This window comes from Fukomys damarensis, unplaced genomic scaffold (assembly GCF_012274545.1).
Source record: "Fukomys damarensis isolate Sample0158 unplaced genomic scaffold, DMR_v1.0_HiC HiC_scaffold_13, whole genome shotgun sequence".
In the NCBI taxonomy this organism is placed as follows: domain Eukaryota; kingdom Metazoa; phylum Chordata; class Mammalia; order Rodentia; family Bathyergidae; genus Fukomys; species Fukomys damarensis.
Window position 1 is genome coordinate 7,267,066 of NW_022900925.1, and position 25,736 is coordinate 7,292,801.

General features: G+C 48.5%; 1 protein-coding gene across 1 annotated transcript; it reads left to right on the plus strand.

Moving 5' to 3' along the window:
• The first annotated feature begins 1,817 nt into the window (after positions 1-1,817).
• On the plus strand, positions 1,818-24,378 carry LOC104855906 (myosin-3). Its single transcript, XM_010614994.2, has 41 exons — positions 1,818-1,877; positions 2,560-2,771; positions 4,444-4,587; positions 5,005-5,161; positions 5,640-5,667; positions 6,013-6,121; positions 6,752-6,844; positions 7,556-7,619; positions 7,701-7,799; positions 8,751-8,854; positions 8,937-9,075; positions 9,464-9,582; positions 9,663-9,812; positions 10,778-10,948; positions 11,032-11,338; positions 11,445-11,515; positions 12,578-12,665; positions 12,749-12,866; positions 13,269-13,392; positions 13,484-13,620; positions 13,703-13,958; positions 14,158-14,400; positions 14,491-14,667; positions 14,752-14,897; positions 14,981-15,071; positions 16,020-16,319; positions 16,388-16,480; positions 17,022-17,148; positions 18,266-18,384; positions 18,560-18,756; positions 19,135-19,318; positions 20,005-20,170; positions 20,691-20,815; positions 21,293-21,601; positions 21,726-21,929; positions 22,008-22,133; positions 22,939-23,109; positions 23,198-23,302; positions 23,449-23,544; positions 23,650-23,787; positions 24,294-24,378. Exons 2-41 carry the CDS (start codon positions 2,568-2,570, stop codon positions 24,318-24,320), a joined length of 5,826 nt encoding a protein of 1,941 aa, XP_010613296.1. The 5' UTR covers positions 1,818-1,877; positions 2,560-2,567; the 3' UTR covers positions 24,321-24,378.
• Positions 24,379-25,736: the final 1,358 nt, after the last annotated feature.

Below are 25,736 nucleotides of genomic sequence, written 5' to 3' on the forward strand. Positions count from 1 at the left end.
CGGAAGGGGTCAGTCCTCATTGCTGACAAACAGTTCTCTTTAGAATAAGCAACCATTGGATGCCCACCAGTCTACCCTCCCAGAGGTTTGGTTGGGGAAGAAATAAAGCATAAAAAGTAGAATGGGAATGGACAAAATCTTCAAAGCCATCCTTATTGTGCCCTTAAGGCTTCATTTTTCCAGTCCTGATTTAGAGACGACCACATTTGTCAGACAACCCTTCTCCTTTCTTCTGTGGGCCAGCAGCTGGTCTGTCCTAATTGGTGATGCATCTTAATAACAGCAGGTTCTTAAGCAGCTGTCACTGTGGATACTGGCTGATGGCATTGCTCCCTGTCATTAATTTACTTGTTGGTCCTACTACTGCTTAGGAAAGGATTACGTTAATCATGATACTAATGAGACAGAAAGTTATGCAAAGAGGAGGAAGAAGAAAGGAGGAGGGAGAGAAAAAGGAGGAAGAATTAAGCATTATTATCATTATTATTATTCCCAGCGCAAGTTTTACAATCACACCACCATCGGCTACACCATTGGGTTGTGACAAAAGTCTTGGTCAGAATTCCAAGAGGATTTCAACTTTTTCATCCTACGGTTTATTCGTTTATTCATACGAGATTTCTGAGCAAATCGCCCAGCTGCATGTCCCCATTCCCATGAGGTAGGGGCTCCCACTGATGTCTCAGGGAGGTACTGGCTGCAGAATGGAGTCAGACAGGCTCCCTGGAGCAAAAGTGCCCTACAGCATATGGAGGGGAGGCAGGGGCCTCAAGTTCAGAGAAAGGCATCTCAAACTCCCAACTTTCTACAGTTGGAAAAATGATTATAGATCCTGCTCATTTCTATATATACCTTTCCCTTGGCAACAACCAAAAATACGTGTGGAAGGAGCAGGTTCTCAGCTTGTGGTGTCGGTCACTCTCCTTCCAAATATAGAGAAAGAATGAGCCTGGGGGTTAGCGGTAGCCTATAAAAGCCCAGGGGAGCAGCCGCCCCTCTGTGGTTCACTCTTTCATGGGCAGAGGTAAGTCATAGGCTCCTCTTGGGGGCTCTTTTCAGTCTGTGCTGCTTGGAAGACGCTAGCCTGGTGGGGTCACTGCTCTGTGCTGTGGTCCTGCCTGGCTCTGGTAAGGTGGTACCTGATTTCTCCTTCTGAGATGTTCCTGTAGAATTAGATGTGCAGCAAGGTCTCCCTCAGCTCAAATGTCCAGTCACTCTCTGCCACCCGTACCTCCTGCAAACCACAGTCCTGCTGGCTGGCTTTCTTTCCCTCTCCCACTCTTCCTTGTCCTCCTCTTCAAAAGCCCTCCTGGGGAAGATCCCACTGGGATCCATCCACTGTGGCCTCTCTGAGTGGCCAGTGGGACTCGGTGTCTTCCCCACCTGTCCTTTGCACCCAGTGAGGGTTTCGTCCCTCACACTGGCTCTGGCCTCCCGGTGTGAAGTTGCTGGTCTCAGAGATTTCTCGTTTGCAGATGACTGAGACACCCTGACCGGTCTGACGCCACAAGTGTCTTATCAGGGACTCTGTTTCTATTGCCCAATTCTAAATAGAAGACACTGTGGAGGAAAGAAGGTGCCAGCGTAAGCCAGGAGGAGCTAGGCTGTGGATAGATTTCTCCTACCTTAATGGTCTACCTGTGGCTCATGGCAATCTGCTCCTTCAGCTCACCTCTGGGTTAAGGCTGTTTCTAAATAATTAGTCCTTTGTCTCTTTTAGCTAACTCTCTTCAAGAGCTGATTCAAAACAGAACCAGCCCCTCCTAGCTGTCACTCGGCTTCTGTGTGAGTGAGTCTGCATCTGTGTGTGGTTGCAGGTCCCAGACCTCTACAGTGGCTGCTGGCTTCTGTGGGCCTTCTGCAAGTGTGACTCTCAGGTGAGAACTGGGCCATGGCCCTCAAAGGATGGGAGTCGTCAGTTGGTCCCAGGCTACTTGTTAGCCCCTCCTCTCAGTGGCCCTGGAGAGTGAGAGAGCGTAGCCAGGGAAGGTCAGGTTCAGAGCCTGCAGAGGTGGCAGTACTTTGGGGTACTGAAGCCAATCAAGTGCTTCAGGTAGCAGCTTGTCTCTATTCTTAGCAAAGGAAGGAGGCGAAAGTCTGGCTTCCTCATGGGAGGATGGAGCCACCTGCCTTCAGAATGGTTCAAAACTATCTTAGCTGTTTGCCATTTGTGCACTCTCTTTGAAGAATGCCTTCTTGGTGCTAATTTTTTTAAATGTTCCCTCTGCCACTTCGGGGTTTTTCAAAAGAGTAAAATGAGGTCCTGAGAGTGGCACTCACTTCTAAGGCTCCTTCATCAAGTGAGAAAATGGAGGAACTCGGATTAAATGGGCCCTGTGCCCTTTGTGTGAAGTAGCTACTCAATAAATACGTGTCAATTTGATTTTCTCTGCATGAAACCCTTTGGGTAGAGCTCCAGTGGGTACAAGGATAGAGGTCCTTGTGGAGGTCCCTCCTCCTTGCAGCCCAGGGGTGGCAGGCAGATGCTGGGACAGGCCAGGAGCCAGCAGGGGCCTGGCCCAGGAGGCAGCTGTGCTCACCAGTGGCTTTGCCTTCCAGCTGACACCATGAGTAGTGATACTGAAATGGAAGTGTTTGGAATAGCTGCCCCCTTCCTCCGGAAGTCGGAGAAGGAGAGGATCGAGGCTCAAAACCAGCCCTTTGATGCCAAAACCTACTGTTTTGTGGTGGACTCAAAGGAAGAATATGCTAAGGGGAAAATTAAGAGCACCCAAGATGGGAAAGTCACTGTGGAAACCGAGGACAACAGGGTAAGTCTCGTGCCCTACCCCTCTGGCCAGCTCCCCATAGTAGCCTTATATATGCATCCAGCCACTTCCAGATGAGGCTCAAGTCCTGAAATGCCTCTTGTAAAATGGCTTTAGGTTTCCCAGTTGTTCGTAGAAAAAACAAAGGGAGTACTTGCCTCAGGTTGCAGTGTGGGAGAAGAGTCTGGCTATGAGTGATGAAAGCGATTGGCTCATTAGGTGATTTTACCAGTGTTCACCTCACTCTAGGCCAGAGGAGATCAGCTCCATGCATGTCAAGGGAATGGAGTTGGGAGTTCAATACTAGGAGGCAGGCTTTTAGACCACTGTCCTTCAGTTATCCAGGGTTCCTGCTAATTCCAGCAATGGCCATCGAGCCAAGGAAAATGTGTAAGAGACCCTAGCAGATCAAAAGGTCTCTGTGAAATAGCAGCTTCACTGTATCAAGAAGGGGATGAGACTGTAGCTCACTTCATTCTGGCCCAAGCCTTTGTGAGAATGCTGAGGAAATCTGGGGTTTAAGTACTTTCTGAATTTATTCTAAGAAGTAAGAGGAAGAAAAAAAAAAAAGGAAGGAAGGAGGGAGAAAAAGAAAATCCAAAAGACAAGCAAAAGAAATAGTATCACCGAGTTGGGCATGAAGAGAACGGGCATTAACACCTGCCCTGTGTTGCTACCAAGCACTGAAGCTCCAAAAAGGTGGCTCCCTACGTATGTCTGATAATGAAGCTCTGAATGTGCTTAGAAGGCAGGAGCGAAGGTGCAGGCTAGACCTGAATGATCCCCTAAGGCAATCTGAGAGACGTACAGCTCAAAGGAGGCTGAAGGTCCAGGATGGCTGCAGTGAATCCCCGCTTGAAGGCAGAGAAAAGGCAGTTTCCTGACCACACTGCCTAGAGATAAGATGGGAAAACTGGCCATCTTCAGAGATCTCACAGAGAGAAAGGAAGACACCCCCGCTCCACACACACAAAGTGCTTCGAGACCTCCAGCCCAGGAAGCCTGAGGGCACAAGAGGAAGGGACTTTTCCAGAGAGAAGTGCCAAACCACTCCCAGTGGTGAGGGCCACTGCTCTGCCCCATGGTGCTCCTTCCCTTGGCTCGTGATCCAGTCCCTAGAAAGGGAAGGGAGGGGTGAGGTGAGCTGGCTCTTTCATAAGCACATGCAAGAAGGGAGCATATGTGAGGTCTGTAGGTAGACAGCTGCTTTCAGAGAGCTCCACATGTTGGGCTCCTCAGCCGGCAACACCCTGGAGATCCAATGCTACCCCCCTCTTTCTCTTCTGTCCCTGCTCAGGACCACCCAATGGACATGCCATTTTCTCTGAGCAGGTGTGGAAGAGCCCATGTGCTTCTGGAGATGGGTCTCGGTGCAGCCAGCACCACAGTGCCAAATTTCCTGTTGGCTCCAGTTCCTGGCCACAGCCCCCCGCCCCACTGTCCCCACAGATCCTCTTACCTCATTTCTTCTGTCATTATCCCAGGCCCACTGAGGAGAACAAAACAAAACACAAAATCCCTGAGTAACAGAAGCAAAGCAATCTAGCCACCTATAGCCTCATCCTCCCTGTTGGCTAGGGGTCTCTAAGGATCACCTTCACGGGGCCTTTGGTGGGTGACAGACACCGGCAAAGCAGAGATCAGCAGTGAAGCACTGTGCCTCCTCTCCTTTCAGACCCTGGTGGTCAAACCTGAGGATGTGTATGCCATGAACCCCCCCAAGTTTGACAGGATCGAGGACATGGCCATGCTGACCCACCTGAATGAGCCGGCGGTGTTGTACAACCTCAAGGACCGATACACATCCTGGATGATCTATGTCAGTGGTGACCCTGCAGCCACTCTCCCGGGGTGGGGCGGGGAGGAGGGCGTGAGGGGTGGGCTATGGGGTTTTGAGAGATTCGTGCTTGGCTGTTGAACGAAAGAGAGGAAATGGGAATGGTGGAAAGAAAGGAGGGGAAGAGAAAGATGACAGAGCAAGACATGAATGGAGCAGGAGGGGGAAGGGTTGGGAGAAGGGAGGATGAGGAGGACGAGGGAGCTGGAGGAGCGGAAAGGTGAGGCCAAGGTTGGAGTCAGCACTGCCGCTTAGTCTCAGTTGCCTCACCTCTAAATAGAAATTGTCTTTCCTTCTTTACACTTTTATCAGAAAGGAACGCAAGACAATAATAAAGGCAAAGCCCATGTATAATTTATACAAACAGATATGTGCATCTAAAATTCCTTTCTCCCGCAGACCTACTCGGGCCTCTTCTGTGTCACCGTCAACCCCTACAAGTGGCTGCCGGTGTACAACCCCGAGGTGGTGGACGGCTACAGAGGCAAAAAGCGCCAGGAGGCCCCGCCCCACATCTTCTCCATCTCGGACAACGCCTATCAGTTCATGCTGACCGGTACGTGGTGTCGTGGAGCCAGCCCCAGATGGGCTCAGGGCCATTGTCCCTTGGTGCTGGGCCTGCTTCTGGGGGTGTCCAGTGCAAGGGAGAGGAGGGAGCAGGAGCTAAAAGCAGCAGAAAGTGACGGGCTCACTGATGACCTTGCAGGCCACGGCGAGGCGTTCGCACTTAATGCAAATATTATTTAAAGCGCATAAAATGACATTTTTGTTGGGGGGAAAATAAAAGACTGGCAATTTTATATGGCTCAACTCACATGATTCAAGGCTGCTGCTTTTAATCAGGGGCGTCACCTCTTTCAGTGCGTCTCATTCTAGGTGAGGATCTTCAAACTCCCACTGAGGACGGAACGGCAAAAACTAAAGGGAAAGGAAATCGTGTGATTTAAGGCTAACTGCTGCGGAGGCTGACAGAGTAGAGTGGGGGAGCCGTTTTTATGTTGCCGTCAGCTCTTTCTTATTTTTCTCTTTACCAGATCGTGAGAACCAGTCCATTCTGATCACGTAAGTACCCCAGCACAGCGTGGCTTCACAGCTGTGGCCACCGGTGCCAGTTGCTCTGCTCTGTTAATTAGGAAATGTTGCAAGCAAAGTGGAAGGATAGCTTTGGGGATGGGGAGAGAGGCACACACAAGGCCTCAGAAAACCAGAATCATCCATTCTTGGGTCAACTACGAAAGTGGCCTCCCCTGCCCAGGCTTCTGCTCTCCCCGAAGTGCCTTGTACTTGTTTGGAGGTGCATGTCAGGCACGGTGCAGGCTAAGTCCAGGGCTTTGGAAGATATCTTGGGGAGCTCATTTATACCAACAGGACTCATTTCCCTTTCTCTTTCCACCACTCCGAAAACAGCGGAGAATCCGGGGCAGGGAAGACTGTGAACACCAAACGGGTCATCCAGTACTTTGCAACAATTGCAGCTACTGGGGACCTCGCCAAGAAGAAGGACGCCAAAATGAAGGTGTGGAGGGGAGGTGGCCTGCTCTGAATCTGCTGCTAACCTCTGTCCTAACTTTAGAAGAACGAAGGGGTCAAATGTACTTTCGGCAGGGAGCAGAGAGAAGGCTAAAATGCGACATCTGGAAGGACAGCTGGTCACCTTAGAAAACCTAGTGTGCAGCTGATCTCACAGGACCAGACCCTGAGGTTTCTTAGAAGTTAGGGTTCTAAGGTTTGGCTAAGAAGGATCAGTGAGGCGCGGCCCCGAGACCTTGTTCTTTTATGGGAGAATCACATACACCGGTTGGAGAGAATCGTGGCACTTACTTACCTTTTGACACAAATGCATCGCAACAGTATGAAGCTAATACAGGCAACCTAACTGGAGAATCAAGGAGCTGAAGTGTTACAGGAACATCCAGTCAAGAGATCTAAATATCGCAAACTAGAACAGAATGGCGGGAGAGTTCTGAGGAGGACGTGCTGCTGGATTGGCTGCTCCTCAAATTGGAAAGTCGGGGAGGGCAGGACTGGGCTCACCAAAGCTGCCAGCGAGCAGGGCAGGCAGGAGTGACAGAGCTGGTGAGCAGTTTTTACTGTCATTTTGGTCTTTAAAAGCATTTTTTCTTCCTCCCTCAATATCTTGCATCAGGGGACTCTGGAAGATCAAATCATCAGTGCCAACCCACTGCTGGAGGCCTTTGGGAACGCCAAGACTGTGAGGAATGACAACTCCTCCCGCTTTGTGAGCCTGGGCTTGGTTTGGGATTTCTTCAAGGCCTGCAAGATAGGCAAGACAGCTGTCCTGGGGAGTTAAAGACCACCAGGGAGAGGCAATGAAAGAACCAAATAAATAAACAGATAGATTCACCCCGAGTTCGACAAACAGGGTGGGTGGCCAGCTAACTATGGGCCAGGTATCCTTTAGATAGGGCTGGCAGGTGAGGTCTCTGAAGAGCGGCCATGTGAACCACGATCTGCAGGATGAGCAGGTGCTAGGTTGTAAACCACAGACAGGAGGAGGGGCGGGAAGGAAAGTCTTAACACGGGCAAGGGCCTGGTATGCTGAGGGAACTAAACAGGCTCCATGTGGCATGTGGTGAGGGGGTGGGATGCTAAGACAGGCTGAAGAGAGGACACAGGCACCAGAAAGAGCTCGGATTGTATTCTCAGTACAACAGTACTGAAGGATTCTGTAAGCAGAGAGGTGATGTGGTTTTGACACACATGTGAAAAAAAACAACGGTCTAGTTGCTTTGTTGACTAGGCACATACAAGAGAAAAGGAGCACAGATTTAGAAGGATGAGAAAAAGAGGCCAAAAGGAGGGAGAAAAAGGGAAAAGAGGGAGGACTGATTTAAGTTCAGACCACAGAGATAAAGGCTCCTAGTCACGTGCTCAGGAGGAATCGCTGAGCTGAGGTAGGATCTGGTCTCCATCCCCCCACCCCATGCAGGGCAAGTTCATCCGGATCCACTTCGGCACCACTGGGAAGCTGGCCTCTGCAGATATTGAAACTTGTGAGTAGATCCACTGGGAACTGATAAAGCTTCTGAGGAATGAGGAGCAGATTGGAAGCCAGGTCTGTGCTTGTGTTGCAGATCTGCTGGAGAAATCAAGGGTCACCTTTCAGCTGAAGGCCGAGAGGAGCTACCACATCTTCTACCAGATCCTTTCCAACAAGAAACCTGAGCTCATTGGTGAGGAAGCACTAAATAGCATTGCAGAAGTCACCAGGGGGTTTGTTTTCGTGTGCATTTGGGTTCTTGAGATCAAGGAAAGTTGTACCAGTTTGTGGGTGATTCCACAGCCAAAGAGGGAAGTTTTTTTTTTTCTTTCATTGAGTTTATTGGTACATTTTAGGTATACAGTACAGTTACATTCATTATTGGGATCTTGTACCTTTACATGGCAGGTCTTGGTTCTCATTTTTCCCCCTTGTCCATGGGGAAGTTTATTTTTGACTTGGGATGTGGCTATTTGGGCAGTGACATGTCAATCTGAAAAACAGAATCAGTAACAGGATTAAACCACCACTGGTTTAGGGCTGGACAATCAGGCGTTTAATTTTCCTTGAGCGCCCTCTTGTGTATTAGCACAGAAACGGACCTCTCACCAAATGTGGGGCCAGGGCAAAATCAGCTAACACAGCAGCCTGGGGAGTCCCATACCTACCAGAGGCCTCTGTGCCTGCATTCTTCTCTGCTCTTTCACTGTGGTTGTGGAGACCTTTTGATCTCCAGCCTGGCAAAGCTCTGTAGCTTTTCCACCGGGTTTTAGAAAGACTATGATTATACCAAACAACTTTTGCTTCATCCTGAGTGTGGACTCCTGTTGGGACCCATACTCAGCCAGTTTTCCCAATTAACTTTCCCAGCCTGAACTGACAGGCACCATTCATGTGCAAAGCAAGACAATTTAAATACTCTCTCCAGCGTACTTAATCTGCATAGCACGGGAGACAGCAGACTCTTCCCTGACTGTATCTTCAATCAAGCCTGAATATGGCAAAGCTGTCTAGAGATTTCTGACTCTAATTTAGTTTGGGCTCAACAGTTAAAAGTCCCCATCCACGGTGCAGGAGCCCAAATCCACAAGGGGGGTGTTTCCCTTGCACCCGTGCAAACCTCTCAAACCATTCTTTATTTCAGAGCTGCTGTTGATTACAACCAACCCTTATGACTACCCGTTCATCAGCCAGGGGGAAATCCTGGTGGCCAGCATAAACGATGCTGAGGAGCTGCTGGCAACAGACGTAAGTGGGACCGGCAGAAAGGGATGGGATACTCCTTCTCCGTTGCCAGGGCAACTGATTGACAGCCTGTTCCTTCCACCAGAGCGCCATCGACATCCTGGGCTTCACCCCTGAAGAGAAATCTGGACTCTACAAGCTGACAGGGGCTGTGATGCACTATGGGAACATGAAGTTCAAACAGAAGCAGCGGGAGGAGCAGGCCGAGCCAGACGGCACCGAAGGTACAAAAATCTCCACAGTGAGCTGAAAGCCAGAGCTGGAAGGGCGTTCACTTGAGGTCATTCTGTGGCTCCTTTGAAAGTGATTTATTGTTCTTCCATCTGGGGTGGTCAGTGATTCTGTTCCAGGGCTCAGGTGCCGATAGTCAGCATCACTACCCACTTTTGCTGAATGGTCCTGCTTTAGATGTAATAAAAAGCGACCAGGGCTGTCCTGGAGCCCAATCTGCCTTTTCCTAAAATCTATGACACTGTCCAAGTGATGTAGCATCCATTGGCCATGTCTAAGCAGTTGGGTGATACACAGCATGGAACTTATGCAGACACACTGTCAAGTCCTGACTGTCAGAAGTGTTCTCCTTGCCGAACATCACCACTCTTATCTTACCAGTGGCTGACAAAACGGCCTACCTGATGGGCCTGAACTCTTCGGACCTCCTGAAGGCCTTGTGCTTCCCTAGAGTGAAGGTCGGGAATGAGTATGTTACCAAGGGCCAAACTGTGGATCAGGTAAGGGTGCCTCAAGGCCAGGTAGGGACCCAGATCCCTGCCGGTCATGCCTTCCAACTCATTAGCTGACTGCCCTGTAGGTTCACCATGCCGTGAATGCCCTCTCCAAATCAGTGTATGAAAAACTGTTCCTGTGGATGGTCACTCGCATTAACCAGCAACTGGATACGAAGCTTCCAAGACAACACTTCATTGGTGTTTTGGACATTGCGGGCTTTGAAATCTTTGAGGTTTGTGTTACTTATATTCATACTTCTTTGTACCTTTTTATGGAGAATTTGATTTCCACAATCCTACAGGGAAAACAGGGTGGTAATCTTGTAGAAAAGGTAGGCAGAAAGTGAGTGAGGTAAAAGTATCATGGATGGGGGATTGCATTATTATGAGAGGAGAAGACATCGCTCAAGTGGAATTTTATTTATTTATTTATTTTTGGTACCAGGGATCAAACTCAGGTCCTTGTGCTTGTGAGGCAGGCAGCAGAACCACTGAGTTAAATCCCAGGCCCTCAAGGAATTTTAAAGGGTATCACCTAATATAGAAAGAAAAATGAGTTGGGCATGATAGCACATGCCGGTAGTCCCTACACTCTCGGAAGCTGAGGCAGGAGGATTGCAAGTTGAAGCCCAGCCTAGGTAACTTAGTGACTTAATGAAATCTTGTCACAAAATAAAAAAATTAAAAAGACTGGGGATGTAGCATAGTGATGAGGTCCTCAGTTCAATCCCCAGTACAAGAAAAAAAAAGTCATTACTGATATATGGAGGGCCAGAATGGGAACTGAGAACTTGATACTAAATTAATTATGCAATGTTTTATATAATTATTCTACCACTTCTACGTTAAAAGCAAATGCCAGTCATCAAAGTGCATAGCTAGCTTCTACCAGGTACCAGACACAAAGGTTAAAAAAAGTTGAGGAAAACCAGAAGTCTATACGGCACTCAGCCGAGTAACCACAAAACAACAGGTGCAAGAGTTACCCAGACTGTGGGAACTCGGGAGAGGGAAAGACATATTCTAATTGGAAGTTTGGAGAAGACTCCCTGGAGGAGCTGTGGTCAGAGCCAGGCCTAGAAGGACATGAATGCATATGGGAGTTGAGGAGGGCCTGAGGCGAGGAAGAAGCACACTGGGGACCGATGATGTTGGAAGGGGTCTAACTTTCCATCCAAATTCTGTTTTTCGGTGTCAGTATAACAGCCTGGAGCAGCTGTGCATCAACTTCACCAACGAGAAGCTGCAACAGTTTTTCAACCACCACATGTTCGTGCTGGAGCAGGAGGAGTACAAGAAGGAAGGCATCGAGTGGACGTTCATCGACTTCGGGATGGACCTGGCTGCCTGCATCGAGCTCATCGAGAAGGTAATCTCTCTACTCAGCACCCGCTCCCCAAACCCTCTGCCGCTCGTACTCACTGGATGCCTTTCGTCTTGCCTTCAATCCAGCCCATGGGCATCTTCTCCATCCTGGAGGAGGAGTGCATGTTCCCCAAGGCGACAGACACCTCCTTCAAGAACAAGCTGTATGACCAGCACCTGGGCAAGTCCAGCAACTTCCAGAAGCCCAAGGTGATCAAAGGCCGAGCCGAGGCCCACTTCTCGCTGATTCACTATGCTGGCACCGTGGACTACAGTGTCTCAGGCTGGCTGGAGAAGAACAAGGACCCCCTGAATGAGACAGTCGTGGGGCTGTACCAGAAGTCCTCCAACAGGCTCCTGGCACACCTCTATGCCACCTTTGCTACAGCAGACAGTAAGACTCCCGATGCAGGGATGGGGACCTGACTTCATGTGACCCCCCGATCTGATCCACAGGAGCCCGAAGCCTTTGTAACACCGGCATTTGCCTTTTCTTTCAGCTGACAGTGGAAAGAAGAAAGTTGCCAAGAAGAAGGGTTCTTCCTTCCAAACGGTCTCTGCACTTTTCAGGGTAAGAAAAATATAAGTGCATTTGCTTGCAATTCAAGTCAAATCGAAATGAACAATGCAGAGATCCTACAGTTGGCTTATACAAGTGGGCACGGTGGCGCACACCTGTAACCCCAGCACTCAGGAGGCTGAGGTGGGATGATCACTGTGAGTTCAAGGCCAGAATGGGCTACACAGTGAGTTCAAGGGCAGCCTGGACTACATAGTGAGACCTTGTCTTAAAAAAAAAAAAACAAAACAAAAAAAGCAAAAAGCTTGACTTATTCAGGAATAGCAATGCTGTGTAGTTTGAATATTGTTACAGAGTGAGGTCAAGTAATTAATAGTATGATGATACACAAATGAGGTGTAGCAGCTGTGGACCAGAATTTATTACCATTTTGTATAGTCGCCAGCTGGGCTGGCTAGCCGGGGAGGTGAGCTTCCAGTACCAATTCTCCAATGTGCCTGAAGGGTACCAGCAGTATGTCTCGTGTTCCTGCAGAGCTGAACACGTCTGAATGGACTTCAGAAAGCCTTTTGTGCTGGGAGAGCCGCTGGCTCATGAGGAAGCAAAGGACTATGGCAGCTTGGGTATTTCTTATCCAAAATGCTTGGGACCGGAAGTGTTTCAAATCTGGGAGAAATATTTCATACACAAAATATGAGATTTCTGGGAGAGGGGATCCGAGCCCAAACATAAAATTCATATATATCTTATATGCACCTCACACGCTTGCCCTGAAGGTGCGTCAACACCATATTTGTAAGTGCGCCTGTGTTCTGCCTACAACCCAGAACATAACTTTCTGGAATGTGTGGAACGTTCAACTTGTGGTGTCGTGTTGGCTCTCAGAAGGCTTCCGATTTTGGAGCATTTCAAATTTCAGCTTTTCAGGGTTACTCGATCTGGTCAGTTACCTGCTTACACTTGTAGCCCCACAGGTCTATTAAAGGAAAGTTAAGTAGCTTCACTATTCTTCAGAATTCATCATACGTTTCAAACATATGTGTTTCCTGATGGCATAGCCCCGTGTTTGTATAAGCCTACAGCAGCCTGTCACATTTAGTGTTTTTATTTTAGGAAAACCTGAACAAACTGATGTCAAATTTAAGAACCACCCACCCTCACTTTGTGCGCTGTATAATTCCCAACGAAACCAAAACCCCAGGTGAGATGCCCACCCGCTGTGGGGGAAGCACGCGTGCGTGTGAGTGATTCCATGTGAAGCTGATGCACTTCCTTCTGTGCTAGGGGCTATGGAACACAGCCTTGTCCTCCATCAGCTGAGGTGCAATGGAGTCCTGGAGGGCATCCGCATCTGCAGGAAGGGATTCCCAAACAGGATCCTCTATGGGGATTTTAAACAAAGGTATGTTATAAAAATGTTCTATATCTTCTTTAACAAGTTGTGCCCAAACCGGAATTTGAGGGGGAGAAACAGTGGGAAGAAAAGACTCACTTCAAAAAAACAGCAAAACAGTTGTAGACCTCCATGTAAAACAATCCACCACTGGATCAAGGTATATATATACTTGTCTTTTCCCTGTTGTTCTTTGGACTTTATCTGCTATACAAGATGGCAGAAAATGCCCTGGCCTGAGCCCCAAGGCCTAGGGTCCAGGGTGCTATCTAGCAGGGTGACTATAGGCAAGTTTTCACCTCTGGGAAACTTGGCCTTCTTACGTATAGGGAGAAAGACCTGAACTCACTGGTCTCTGAGGTCTGTGTCTTTGCTGACAGCCTACGATTATTTCCATGTCTACAATGGCAGATACCGAGTGCTCAATGCCAGTGCAATCCCAGAGGGACAATTCATCGACAGCAAGAAGGCTTGTGAAAAACTCTTGGCATCCATTGACATTGACCACACTCAGTACAAATTCGGACACACCAAGGTAGCGCATCCATCCTCACAGAGGCTGGCCTTTCATCCTCTTAATACGACTTCTCTAGACAAGTGACTGTGCCACCTCTTCCCTCTCTAAGGTGTTCTTCAAGGCTGGCTTACTGGGAACCCTGGAAGAGATGCGTGATGACCGACTGGCCAAATTGATCACTCGGACCCAAGCTGTCTGCAGAGGGTTTCTCATGCGTGTGGAATTCCAGAAGATGGTGCAGAGAAGGTCAGGCAGGGTTCTTGTTCAAACACTCACTCCTCAGGGCAAGGGAGACCTCTCTTAGGAATAAGCAGTGTTGTGTTTTCAGGGAGTCCATCTTCTGCATCCAGTACAACATTCGCTCCTTCATGAATGTCAAACACTGGCCCTGGATGAAACTCTTCTTCAAGATCAAGCCCCTGCTCAAGAGTGCAGAGACAGAGAAGGAGATGGCCACCATGAAGGAAGAGTTCCAGAAAACCAAAGACGAGCTCGCCAAGTCAGAGGCTAAGAGGAAGGAGCTCGAGGAAAAACTGGTGACTCTGGTACAAGAGAAGAATGACCTGCAGCTCCAAGTACAAGCTGTATGTGTTCAGGAAACCCCCTTTTTTTTAAGCTTCATGATTTGATAGTTTATTTAGGAGGGCTGGATTATTGGTAGAGAATTTTGATTTTTAGGTGGGATGTGTCATGAAGGACTTCATAAAGAACAAAATACCGGAATGCCACAAAGCTCATCTCCTTAAAGGGAAACATGATTTTTTTCTCTTTTTTTTTTTAAAGGAAAGTGAAAATTTGTTGGATGCTGAGGAAAGATGTGACCAACTGATCAAAGCCAAATTCCAGCTGGAGGCTAAGATCAAGGAGGTGACGGAGAGAGCTGAGGATGAGGAAGAGATCAATGCTGAGCTGACAGCCAAGAAGAGGAAACTGGAGGATGAGTGCTCAGAACTGAAGAAAGACATAGATGACCTTGAGCTGACACTGGCCAAGGTTGAAAAGGAGAAGCACGCCACGGAGAACAAGGTACTCTCCTTGCGGGTATCTCCTGCTTGGCACAATCATTGCAAATTAAACTTTATTTCTTCTTGATAATTGTCTGTGGCTTCTCTTCAGGTTAAAAACCTTACTGAGGAACTGGCCGGGTTGGATGAAACAATTGCAAAGTTAACCAGGGAGAAGAAGGCCCTCCAAGAGGCCCACCAGCAGACCCTGGACGACCTCCAAGCAGAAGAAGACAAAGTCAATTCTTTGAGCAAAATCAAGAGCAAACTGGAACAGCAAGTGGATGACGTGAGTAACGTTAACAAGGGAGACCTCGGTCTTCCGGGTCCTCTTGCAAAGCATTTGTTCTCAAAGGCTCCGGTGCCTTTTCAGCTGGAAAGCTCCCTAGAACAAGAAAAGAAGCTTCGAGTAGACCTGGAAAGGAACAAGCGGAAGCTGGAGGGAGACTTAAAGCTTGCTCAGGAGTCCATACTAGATCTGGAGAATGATAAGCAGCAGCTGGACGAAAGGCTCAAGAAGTAGGCGCAGAAGCCACCGCTTTCCATTTTGAAGGTTACTTGGGGAGCTTCTGTCCTCATGCAGCCTGCGTTTCCCTCCCCAGGAAGGATTTTGAATACAGCCAGCTACAGAGCAAAGTGGAAGATGAGCAGGCTCTGGGCCTCCAGTTTCAGAAGAAAATCAAAGAGTTGCAGGTAGGAGGCCTTTGGGTTTCTGTGTGCTTGAAGCCTCCCGGAGCGAGTGGGCAGGTGCCCGCAGCTGCCTGCTTTGCCCGTTCCCTTTCTGCCAGGCTGAGGGGCAGTGACGGCGTCACTCTTAGAACCAGTAATAGATACAATTCATAACAAGTATTTGGGTCAACATTCAGTTGAATAGCAAATACCGTGGGTTGGTTATGGGGGTCAGGGTGGGGGCTAAACAACACGCTGTTGCAGGGAAAGTTCATGAAAGGGAATCAGCAGAGCAGGATTTAGTGGGATGTGCCTCACGGGACAGAGGCAGGAGGATCCCAAATTAAAGGTTTGTGGGAGCAACTTAGTGAGATAAAAGATAAAAAGGGGCCAGGGGTGTGGTTCGGTAACTCAGTAGTAGAGGCTTGCTTAGCATGCATGAGACCCTGGATTCAATTCTCAATACTGTAAATAAAAATAAAATAAAGAAATCAGTAGCACTCATACCTCTCAGAGGAAAGTCTGTGAAGTGATTTGTCTGATGCAAATGGAAATTAGCATGTTCTTTCGTAATTGTTGTTGTTATTTGTGTATTGTTACACATTAATGGGGTTCGGTGTGATATTTCAACACGTGCACACAGCGTTTATCAAATCCAGTCTCCCTCTAGCTGCCTCTAGCGATCGACATCCTAAATTCAAGTTGACGCGCCCCCCCAACTTCCACATAAGAGAATGTGTGGTATTTGTCTTTTGGTGAGTGGCTCATTTCGCATTAACATAATGTCCTCCAGTTTGAGCTATTTTGCAGCAAATGACAAGGTTTCGTTCTTTTTGTGGCTGCACAATATTCCACTGTGCAAGCGTACCGCGCTCGAGCCATCAGTTCTTCTGCCGACGTAGCTGTTGCAAACGGCGACACTGTGAGCCGCTCTGGAGCGGCCGCCCCGGGCTGAACCACTGCTCTCCGCAGGCTCGCATCGAGGAGCTGGAAGAAGAGATCGAGGCGGAGAGGGCGACCCGCGCCAAGACCGAGAAACAGCGCAGCGACTACGCCCGGGAGCTGGAGGAGCTGAGCGAGCGGCTGGAGGAGGCGGGCGGAGTCACCTCCACCCAGATCGAGCTGAACAAGAAGCGGGAGGCCGAGTTCCTGAAGCTGCGCAGGGACCTGGAGGAGGCGACCCTGCAGCACGAAGCCACGGTGGCCGCGCTGAGGAAGAAGCACGCGGACAGCGCAGCCGAGCTCGGGGAGCAGATCGACAACCTGCAGCGGGTCAAGCAGTGGAAAAGAAGCACGCGGACAGCGCAGCCGAGCTCGGGGAGCAGATCGACAACCTGCAGCGGGTCAAGCAGAAGCTGGAGAAGGAGAAGAGCGAGTTCAAACTGGAGATCGACGACCTGTCCAGCAGTGTAGAAAGCATGTCGAAATCCAAGGTGTAGCTCAGTCGCTGGCTCACGTGTGTCATTCCAGTACTGGGAGGCTGAGGCAGGAAAATTGCAAGTTCAAACTCAGCCTGGGGAATTTAGCGACTTCAGTGAGACCCTGTCTCAAAATGAAAATGGGCTGGGGGATGTAGCTCAGTGTGGAGGCCCTTGGTTTGTCCAGCAGTGTAGAAAGCATGTCGAAATCCAAGGTGTAGCTCAGTCGCTGGCTCACGTGTGTCATTCCAGTACTGGGAGGCTGAGGCAGGAAAATTGCGTGTTCAAACTCAGCCTGGGGAATTTAGCGACTTCAGTGAGACCCTGTCTCAAAATGAAAATGGGCTGGGGGATGTAGCTCAGTGTGGAGGCCCTTGGTTTAATGCCCCCCCTCCGACACGCACACACACACACACACACACACACACACACACACTCTGACAGACTGAGATTATGATTGTTGAGAAATCCGAGGTGCTTGGGTGGGGTAGGAGGCACCCACTTTTCCATCTATATCTGGTCAGATGACTGCTTTCCCCCCTCCCCAATCCTTCAGGCCAATCTGGAAAAGATATGCCGAACGCTGGAGGATCAGTTAAGCGAAGCCAGGGGCAAGAATGAGGAGATTCAGAGGAGTCTGAGCGAGCTAACAACGCAGAAGTCCCGTCTTCAGACTGAGGCTGGTGAGTCGGATGCAGGAAACCAGAAGGGCCCAACCGCCCGGCGCCTGGAAGGGGCAGCCGCCGAAATGAAGAGGCCTTGTGTGTTGGAGAGGGTCTCTAGGAAGGCACATTTTTAGGAGAGAAGTAATTAAAATAACCCACAAAAGGAGCCATCCAAAATATCCTAAATGAAGAGAACACTGAGTTCAATGAAAGCAAGAGAGAAGAGGGCCAGAATGAGAAGGCTCTCAAAGCATCACTTTGTTCAAACTTTCCCACAGTTAATGTAAGGTGCAACAGACAGAATCTAATTGGCAGAGGAAGGACTAAGATTTACAGCCTTTCTAGTGCTTGCTGCTTGGTGTCTGTATTCAAGCATTTTAAAGAATAAAGAAACAAACGGGGACAATTTGGAAGGCTCTTGGTGTTTAATAAAAATGTAAGAGACAATTATCTGTGTTCTTCCACCTAGAAATTGTGGCTCCACCCAGCACTGACCCCTTACTGCAGGTGAATCAATCCTTTGCTAGCAGTCTTGGTGAAGAAGATAGTGAAGAGGGTGTATTTGCTACTTTTTCTATAACTGCAAGGATTCCCTTGTGGAACCTCCCTTCTTCCTCTTTTTCCTCTGACTTCTTTTTTTGTTTTGGTACCAGGGATTGAACTCGGGTCCTTGCTCTTGCAAGGCAGGCCACCGAACCACTGAGCTAAATCCCCGGCCCCTCCTCTGACTTCTGGTTAAGTGTATAAATCTGAACTTAACCATATTCACCCAGAGTCAGACTTCAAATTATGAGAGATAAAAAAAATCCTAAGTACAGAATTTCCCGTACTAACCAATCAAGAAACAGCTGAAAACCCCGGCCACTGGGAGGTCTAATGGGAGTTGTTAGGTGCCCCCCGGGAATGTTTCAATATATGCTTGTTCTCATCAGATCTTACTGACATAAGTCGCTTCCAGCTTTCGGTAGTTTACAACAGCATTTTGTCAGGATGCACTCTCTGCTTCCTCTTCAGGGACATGTCCTTCTCCCTCAAGAAGGGACCATATTGTGTCACTTGTTCTTTAGCTTAACACACAGTAGGAGCTTGGTGAATGAATGAGTGAGTGAATGAAACTATTTCCTTCTGGGTTCAGGTGAGCTGAGTCGTCAACTGGAAGAAAAAGAAGGCATAGTGTCCCAACTTTCCAGGAGTAAGCAAGCATTTACCCAACAAATAGAAGAGCTCAAGAGGCAGCTGGAGGAAGAGAGCAAGGTATCTCCTCTGAAAGATGCTTCCTTGGTCTAATTTACAAAAAAACAAAAAACCTGCAAAAGCAAACTAAACAAAATCTCCACAACATTACTCAGTAGATAATGATAGCAGAAACGTACTTGGATTTAGGATGTAGACAATACTAAATCCTCTAGGGTCTCCTCGACTTCCACAGGCCAAGAACGCCCTGGCCCACGCGCTGCAGTCCTCCCGCCACGACTGTGACCTACTGAGGGAGCAATACGAGGAGGAGCAGGAATCCAAGGCCGAGCTGCAGAGGGCGCTGTCCAAGGCCAACAGTGAGGTTGCGCAGTGGAGGACCAAGTATGAGACGGACGCCATCCAGCGCACCGAGGAGCTGGAGGAGGCCAAGTACGCAGCTCTGTTTGCTTTTGCAAGAACTAGAATCCCTAAGTGCTCCTGTGGTAGAGCACACTGGCTTCAGAGCTACTTGGGGATAAACTTGATCTGTTCTTTTCTGTCAGTAGGTTTCCCCCTACTCTATATGTTTTAAATGAAGCACTGTGATATTTGGCGTTAGCACATTTTATTAAGACAAGAACCTTTGATCTTGGATAGAGACCAGGCAGGGTATTGATCACTGATTTTTAACAGATGGGGAATTCTCCTGGGCTTATGAAAACACATGGGTGTTTGAATCACATAGATTACCGATTGCAACTTGATGAATAGTCATGTTCAAGAAGATTGAAACTTAATCACATCTGCTTCTCTCTCATATGCTTTAAGGAAAAAACTTGCTCAGCGCCTTCAAGATTCCGAGGAGCAGGTTGAGGCAGTGAATACTAAATGTGCTTCCTTGGAAAAGACAAAGCAGAGACTGCAAGGAGAGGTGGAGGATCTGATGGTGGATGTTGAAAGAGCCAACTCTCTGGCCGCTGCTCTGGACAAGAAGCAGAGGAACTTTGACAAGGTGTGAGATTAGTTCCAGGGCTGAGCGCTAGGATGTGGGGAGTTCTAGTGACCAGGAAGGAAGGAGACTGGGTCCCACACCCCACTCTTCTGTTCCCCAGCAGGATGGCCATGGGAAAATTCCTAAAATTCACTAAGATGGAGTTTTTTCATCTATAAAATAAAATGGAAATGGGATGGGGAAGGAAGTCCCTTTAAACACCATCAGTGGAAACAAATCAATTTCCCCAAGGCCATTCAGCTCCAAACCCTTTTTCTTCCCACATGTTGTTAGTCTGTCTAGGTAGCTGACATGTGGGACTCAAACTTACATCTCAGTGGGAGGTCCCTCCCCTATTATGGCAGATAAGTTTGATTTGAACCAATGTTTTAATGAAATTATGAAGAACGGGGCCATTTTTTTATATTAGAAAAAGGACAGTTATACCTCATGAATTCTTTCTCAAAGGATTCACCTGCTTTTGGGGGATGGCAAAAGTTTTGGGAGATGGTGATCATTACTGATTGGTTATCCTGAGTAAATTTACACATTGCAATCTTGGCCCGATAATCAAGAAAAGGAGCCAGAGAAAAGGAACCCTCAAGGGTAGCCCTAACTTTGTGAGTGCTGTCCTAAAAGGAATATTAAGTAGAAGCTTGGAGGAGGAAAGTTTGTAAATAGAAACCCCTTCTCTTCTGGTGACTCAGGTGCTAGCTGAGTGGAAGACAAAGTGTGAGGAGAGCCAAGCCGAGCTGGAGGCGTCTCTGAAAGAGTCCCGCTCCTTGAGCACTGAGCTCTTCAAACTGAAAAATGCCTACGAGGAAGCCTTAGATCAACTTGAAACTGTGAAACGGGAAAATAAGAACTTAGAGCGTAAGCCATTCCTAACAGTCTAAGATGGTCTGAAACCTTCTCCTTTCCTACTTAGCCAGAGCGGGTGAAAGTGGGCGTGGCTCCATTATTCAGAGCCCTGCGCTCATGCCTGTGGGAGTGTTTGACTCCAGTGTGTTATTCTGGAGTCTATACACAATTTCTTATCTCGGGCCAGGGATGTAGCTCAGTGGTTCCGCAGCCTGCCTCAAAAGCGCAAGGTCCTCCTAAGTACAATCCCTGGAGAGAGAAAGAGGAGCGGGGAGGACAGTTTCTTTTTTTTTTCTCATTGAGTTTCTTGGTACATTTTAGGTATACAGTACAGTTACATTCATCATTGGGATCTTATACCTTTACAGGACAGGTCTTGGTTCTCATTTTTTCCCCTATATTTTCTTATCTCTAAGAAATAGAGGTCCTTTAGAATTACAATAAATTAGTCAAAAATCATAAAGCCAGTGTTTTCTGGGACTGGAAACCCATGCAGGGCATCAAAGTGCAATCGAAACTTATTTCCCTGCAGAAGAGATAGCAGATCTCACCGAACAAATTGCTGAAAATGGTAAAACCATCCACGAACTGGAGAAATCAAGAAAACAGATGGAACTTGAAAAGGCTGATATTCAGCTGGCTCTGGAAGAAGCAGAGGTGAGCATGAAGGTCGGAGAGGCAGTGGCAGGAACAGAGGCAGTGAGAGGGGCCGGGAGACAAGTGGGCTCCATTCAGCAGCTTTTGCCTTTGTAAAATAGAAGTCTAATGACTGCTCTTGCCCCATCAGACAGGACCAGTGTGAGGCTGAATGAGATGAAGATCTTTGAGTCATCTTGAATTATTGGAGAAAATCATTAAAATGGATCTAAAAATGAGAATGCATAAAAATCTCAGTTGGGTTTAATATATCTGTAAAGTACTTTGCACTCCTATGGAAAAAAAATAGAATGATGTAAACATTATTGTTTGATCATATAATCAAAATGAAATAGCAATGAAAGGGATTATATTCCTGTAGACTTGAACATTGCAGAGTTAGATTAAGGGCTGTCCCTTGGAATGCTGTCTCTCCAAGGGTCCGCAGCAGGCTCGGCCCTGCAATGTTACCACTGGCTTCGCTCTTGTCTTTTAAAGGCTGCCCTGGAGCACGAAGAAGCTAAGATCCTCCGCATCCAGCTTGAACTAACACAAGTGAAGTCAGAAATCGATCGGAAGATTGCTGAGAAGGACGAAGAGATCGAGCAGCTGAAGAGGAACTACCAGAGGACAGCGGAGACCATGCAGAGCGCCCTGGACTCCGAAGTGCGGAGCAGGAACGAAGCCATCCGCATCAAGAAGAAGATGGAGGGCGACCTGAATGAGATCGAGATCCAGCTGAGCCACGCCAACCGCCAGGCTGCAGAGACGCTCAAGCACCTCAGGAGCGTCCAGGGACAGCTGAAGGTGGAGAGCGCCCGCCCGGGGGCGGGGTGGGGACCTCACCTGCCCTCAGCTACTCCCAGGTGTAGATGAAGCTTGAGGTCCTAGCAGCTCCGGTAAAGACACTTTTCCTTTTCCCTCTGGCCAGGATACCCAGCTGCACCTGGATGACGCTCTCCGGGGCCAGGAGGACCTGAAGGAGCAGCTGGCGATCGTGGAGCGCAGAGCCAACCTGCTGCAGGCCGAGGTGGAGGAGCTGCAGGCCACGCTGGAGCAGACGGAGAGGGCCCGGAAGTTGGCGGAACAGGAGCTCCTGGATTCCAACGAGAGAGTGCAGCTGCTGCATACCCAGGTGAGGGAGGGCCACAGGGCAACACGGGGGTCAGGCCCGCCAGAACGCACCAGCACGACGCGCCTCCTCTCGCCCCAGAACACCAGCCTCATCCACACCAAGAAGAAGCTGGAGACAGACCTCACGCAGCTCCAGAGCGAGGTGGAAGACGCCAGCAGGGACGCAAGGAACGCGGAAGAGAAGGCCAAGAAGGCCATCACAGACGTAAGGCTTTCCCTTCCTCTCTGTGGGGCCTCCACGGCTGTTTCGTTAAAGTCCCCTCTTCCCAGATAGTCCCGCTAGAGGGGCAGGTTCTCCCCCAGGACACACGCGGGTATATCCTGCTTCAAAACCGCTCCCATCTCAGACTGGCAATTCCTTCCCGTACCTTAGAAAGGGTGGCAGAGGGACAAGAGACAGGAAGGGATCATGTCTTGTCTGTTCTGCTTGTGGAGAGGTGTGCTCTTCTTTCCTAAACGTCTGACTTCTTCCAGATACGGAGCTGAACCCTGCATTCCCGCAACCTTCTGACCTTCCTGGTCTCTCTCCCTTGCCTTCAGCCTGGTGCCGCAGTTCCAATGGCGCCATCTGCTGGCTAATGGCGGAACACTCTCTCCAAGCTATTTTGCTTCCCTGCGCTTTCATGCACCTTTCTGGAGAATCTTTGATCTCAGTGTCCCCAAACCTGTGATGCTGGGTATCAAATCATGTTCCCACAGTCTTAGGATCCTTTGAAGATGCCATCTATATTGGTGATAATGAAAGAAACTCTGTGGTGGGGAAGACCCATGGAGGAGTTTTAGGAAAGGAAAGCAGTGTTTCCCATCCAGCCTTGCAGGTTCCTTTTCTTCATTATTTTATATCCTGGCTGTAGCTCCTGTCCTATTCCAGGGTAGGTGGTTGTCCTCACCCGGTGCCTTAGCTATTGTTCTCTTTCCTTCGCATGGTCTCCTGGTCTCGGGTACCTAGGTTTCCACACCTCCCAGGCCTTTCTGAGCTGTATATTCTCAGGGTGTGATCTGCTTTCCAGGCCGCCATGATGGCCGAGGAGCTGAAGAAGGAGCAGGACACCAGCGCCCACCTGGAGCGGATGAAGAAGAACCTGGAGCAGACGGTGAAGGACCTGCAGCACCGTCTGGATGAGGCCGAGCAGCTGGCACTGAAGGGCGGCAAGAAGCAGATCCAGAAACTGGAGACCCGGGTACTTGAGGGAATCTCCCCACCTGAGCGTCCCAGCCTAGCCCGCTCAGGCCACAGCCCCAGTCTGATTCCCCCACTGCCTTCCCCAGATCCGAGAGCTGGAGTTTGAGCTTGAAGGGGAGCAGAAGAAGAACACGGAGTCTGTAAAGGGCCTGAGGAAGTATGAGCGGCGGGTCAAGGAGCTGACGTACCAGGTAAGCGGAGAGAAGGCGCAACAGGCATTTTCTCTTCCTGGAGTCTGCACCCAGCACAGGAAGAAATACTTGAGCCAAGAAAACTGGCCTGTCCTATGCAATTCTGCCCCTCTTCTCAAGAAGCATCTTCTTTTTCTCATTTTTAGAGCGAAGAGGACAGGAAAAACGTGCTGAGATTGCAGGATCTGGTGGATAAACTTCAAGTGAAAGTCAAGTCCTACAAGAGGCAGGCGGAGGAGGCTGTAAGTCAGATGTACTGTGGTCCTGGAATGGTGGCCTTGTCAGTTCCCACAGGGGCTCTCAGAAGGGGCACACTGATCTAACCTGCCTGGGCTCTTTGGTTTTAGGATGAACAGGCCAATGTTCATCTCACCAAATTCCGAAAAGCTCAGCATGAGCTGGAGGAGGCTGAGGAACGTGCTGACATTGCAGAATCTCAAGTCAATAAGCTTCGTGCTAAGACCCGAGACTTCACCACCAGCAGGGTAAGTCCTTGACCTGGGGAAAAATCACAGTGATCTGGAAGGAGCCGGAGGGAATCTCTGCCTTTACAGCTAGGCAATCTCGGGCTCAGGAAGAGAAGGGATTTGTTTAGACCTTTAGCTGAGTAGAGCCAGGTATGCAGGTCACACAAGAAAAAAATCCTGATAAGAATGAGCATTGTCCCTCTGAACTCTCATCATGCGCCCTCTGCTGGTCGGAGAGCGCTGCTGCAGGAGTACCCTATGGAGCGGGCTGTGCGTGTGTGCTGTAGCCCCGCAAAGGTAAGAGGATTGCTGCCCTGCCTGTGGAGCTGGCTCTCTCTGGCCGCCAGTTTCTCAGGTTATGGCATGACGTCATGCATGCAATCACGCATGCTCCCGAGGTGCGAAAAATATCCCGTGTCGCACTAGAACAGACAAGCAACTTCCGGGTGCTTGCCAGAGAAGAGGTAGAGAGGAAATGCGTCTCTACCACCGGACTTGATTAGAAGTGCCCATTTTCTTTCCAGATGGTGGTCCATGAGAGTGAAGAGTGAGCTAGCCCTCCAAGATCAGGACAGAAGATATGCACAATGCCTGTTTTTATGGCTCCTGACCACCATACTTAATTTCCATGTGACTCCTTTTCACATGCAATAAAATTTGTCTTGTTTTCAATTTGGGGCTGTTTCATTGTATTTGTTTTCTTCTACCCCATAAGGAAAGGATTTCTTGTTTGGTAATTTTTGTGTTCAATGTTGAAATCCCGGGAAGCAGATGGCTTGGTAAATTTAATTGTTGTTATATATGTAGGAGGGAAAGATTACTTTTGGTTTAAACTTGGTATCAGATGAAAAAGAAAAAATACTTCTAGGTAAACTGTTGCTTTGGTGTGTGTGGGGGGAGAGTTTTTGGAGTCATGTCTTAGGATATGAAGGAAACACACAGGTTGGGTTCAAGAAAACCCAGTTTTGAGTTGGGTCATCAATAGGCAAGGGATGATTTACACCCGCTCTGAGTTCTCCCAGGGAAAATGTCAGGAATATAGCAAATATTTGTTGGGTAGCTGCTCCATGCAGAAATCAATAAAACATTGTCAGATGCCTTCAGGAGCTCAGTCTAAATCTACCACATGGTCCTGTTATCTTGGCTCTTTCAAAGCTGCACAGCCAAAATCCCACCCCTTATTCAGGATGAATTTGTATTTACCTAAAGAGTAAAAATAGAGCCAGAAGTCAGAATAACTTTTTTGCTGACCAGCTACTGGAAATGGCATCTTCTGACCTGGGATGAATCTTTCTCATTATAATTAAACATCAGAAAGAGTTGTCTTTCATATCTAATTTGACTCAGATGGGAATTAAAATCTAAGGAGAGTTGCCCACCAGTGCTCAACACCAAATTTAATATCTCCCATGATTTGCTATTTTAATAGGAAGGGGATTAAATTGATATCGGATTTGGTTTACCTGCGATTTCCAATTATTTTGACTTGTTTGAACATGCAATTTTATTCTAATTAATTAATGAACTTTGCAGTGCTGAGGATCAAATCCAAGACCTCCTTTACGCTAGGCAGGGAGCTACAACTCCAGCCCCTTGAGGTGCTTTCAATATTTCATGGCAACACTGCGACAAAAAAAAAGTGGCATATTCTTCTGGTGATGACAGTTGCTGAGAGGAAATTATAACAATGAGAACAGATCCCTGTCCAGGCTGGGCCAAAAGGGTTACAGTCATTGAGATCCTCTCCGAGTTTAGGGGGACTATTGTAGACAGCCTTCTGCAGAAAGCAGGCAACAGAGAAAACAAATGAAGTTTCTCATGGCAGAGGTGCTCCAGCTGCTAGGTGTGGAAGTAAAAGAGCTGGAATATCCCCGTCTTGCTGTTGAAAAGGAACCCTTAATGAATTATGACAACAAGAATCAGAAAGAGACAGCCAGACATGATCTATCTCCTGATGGAAGCGCACA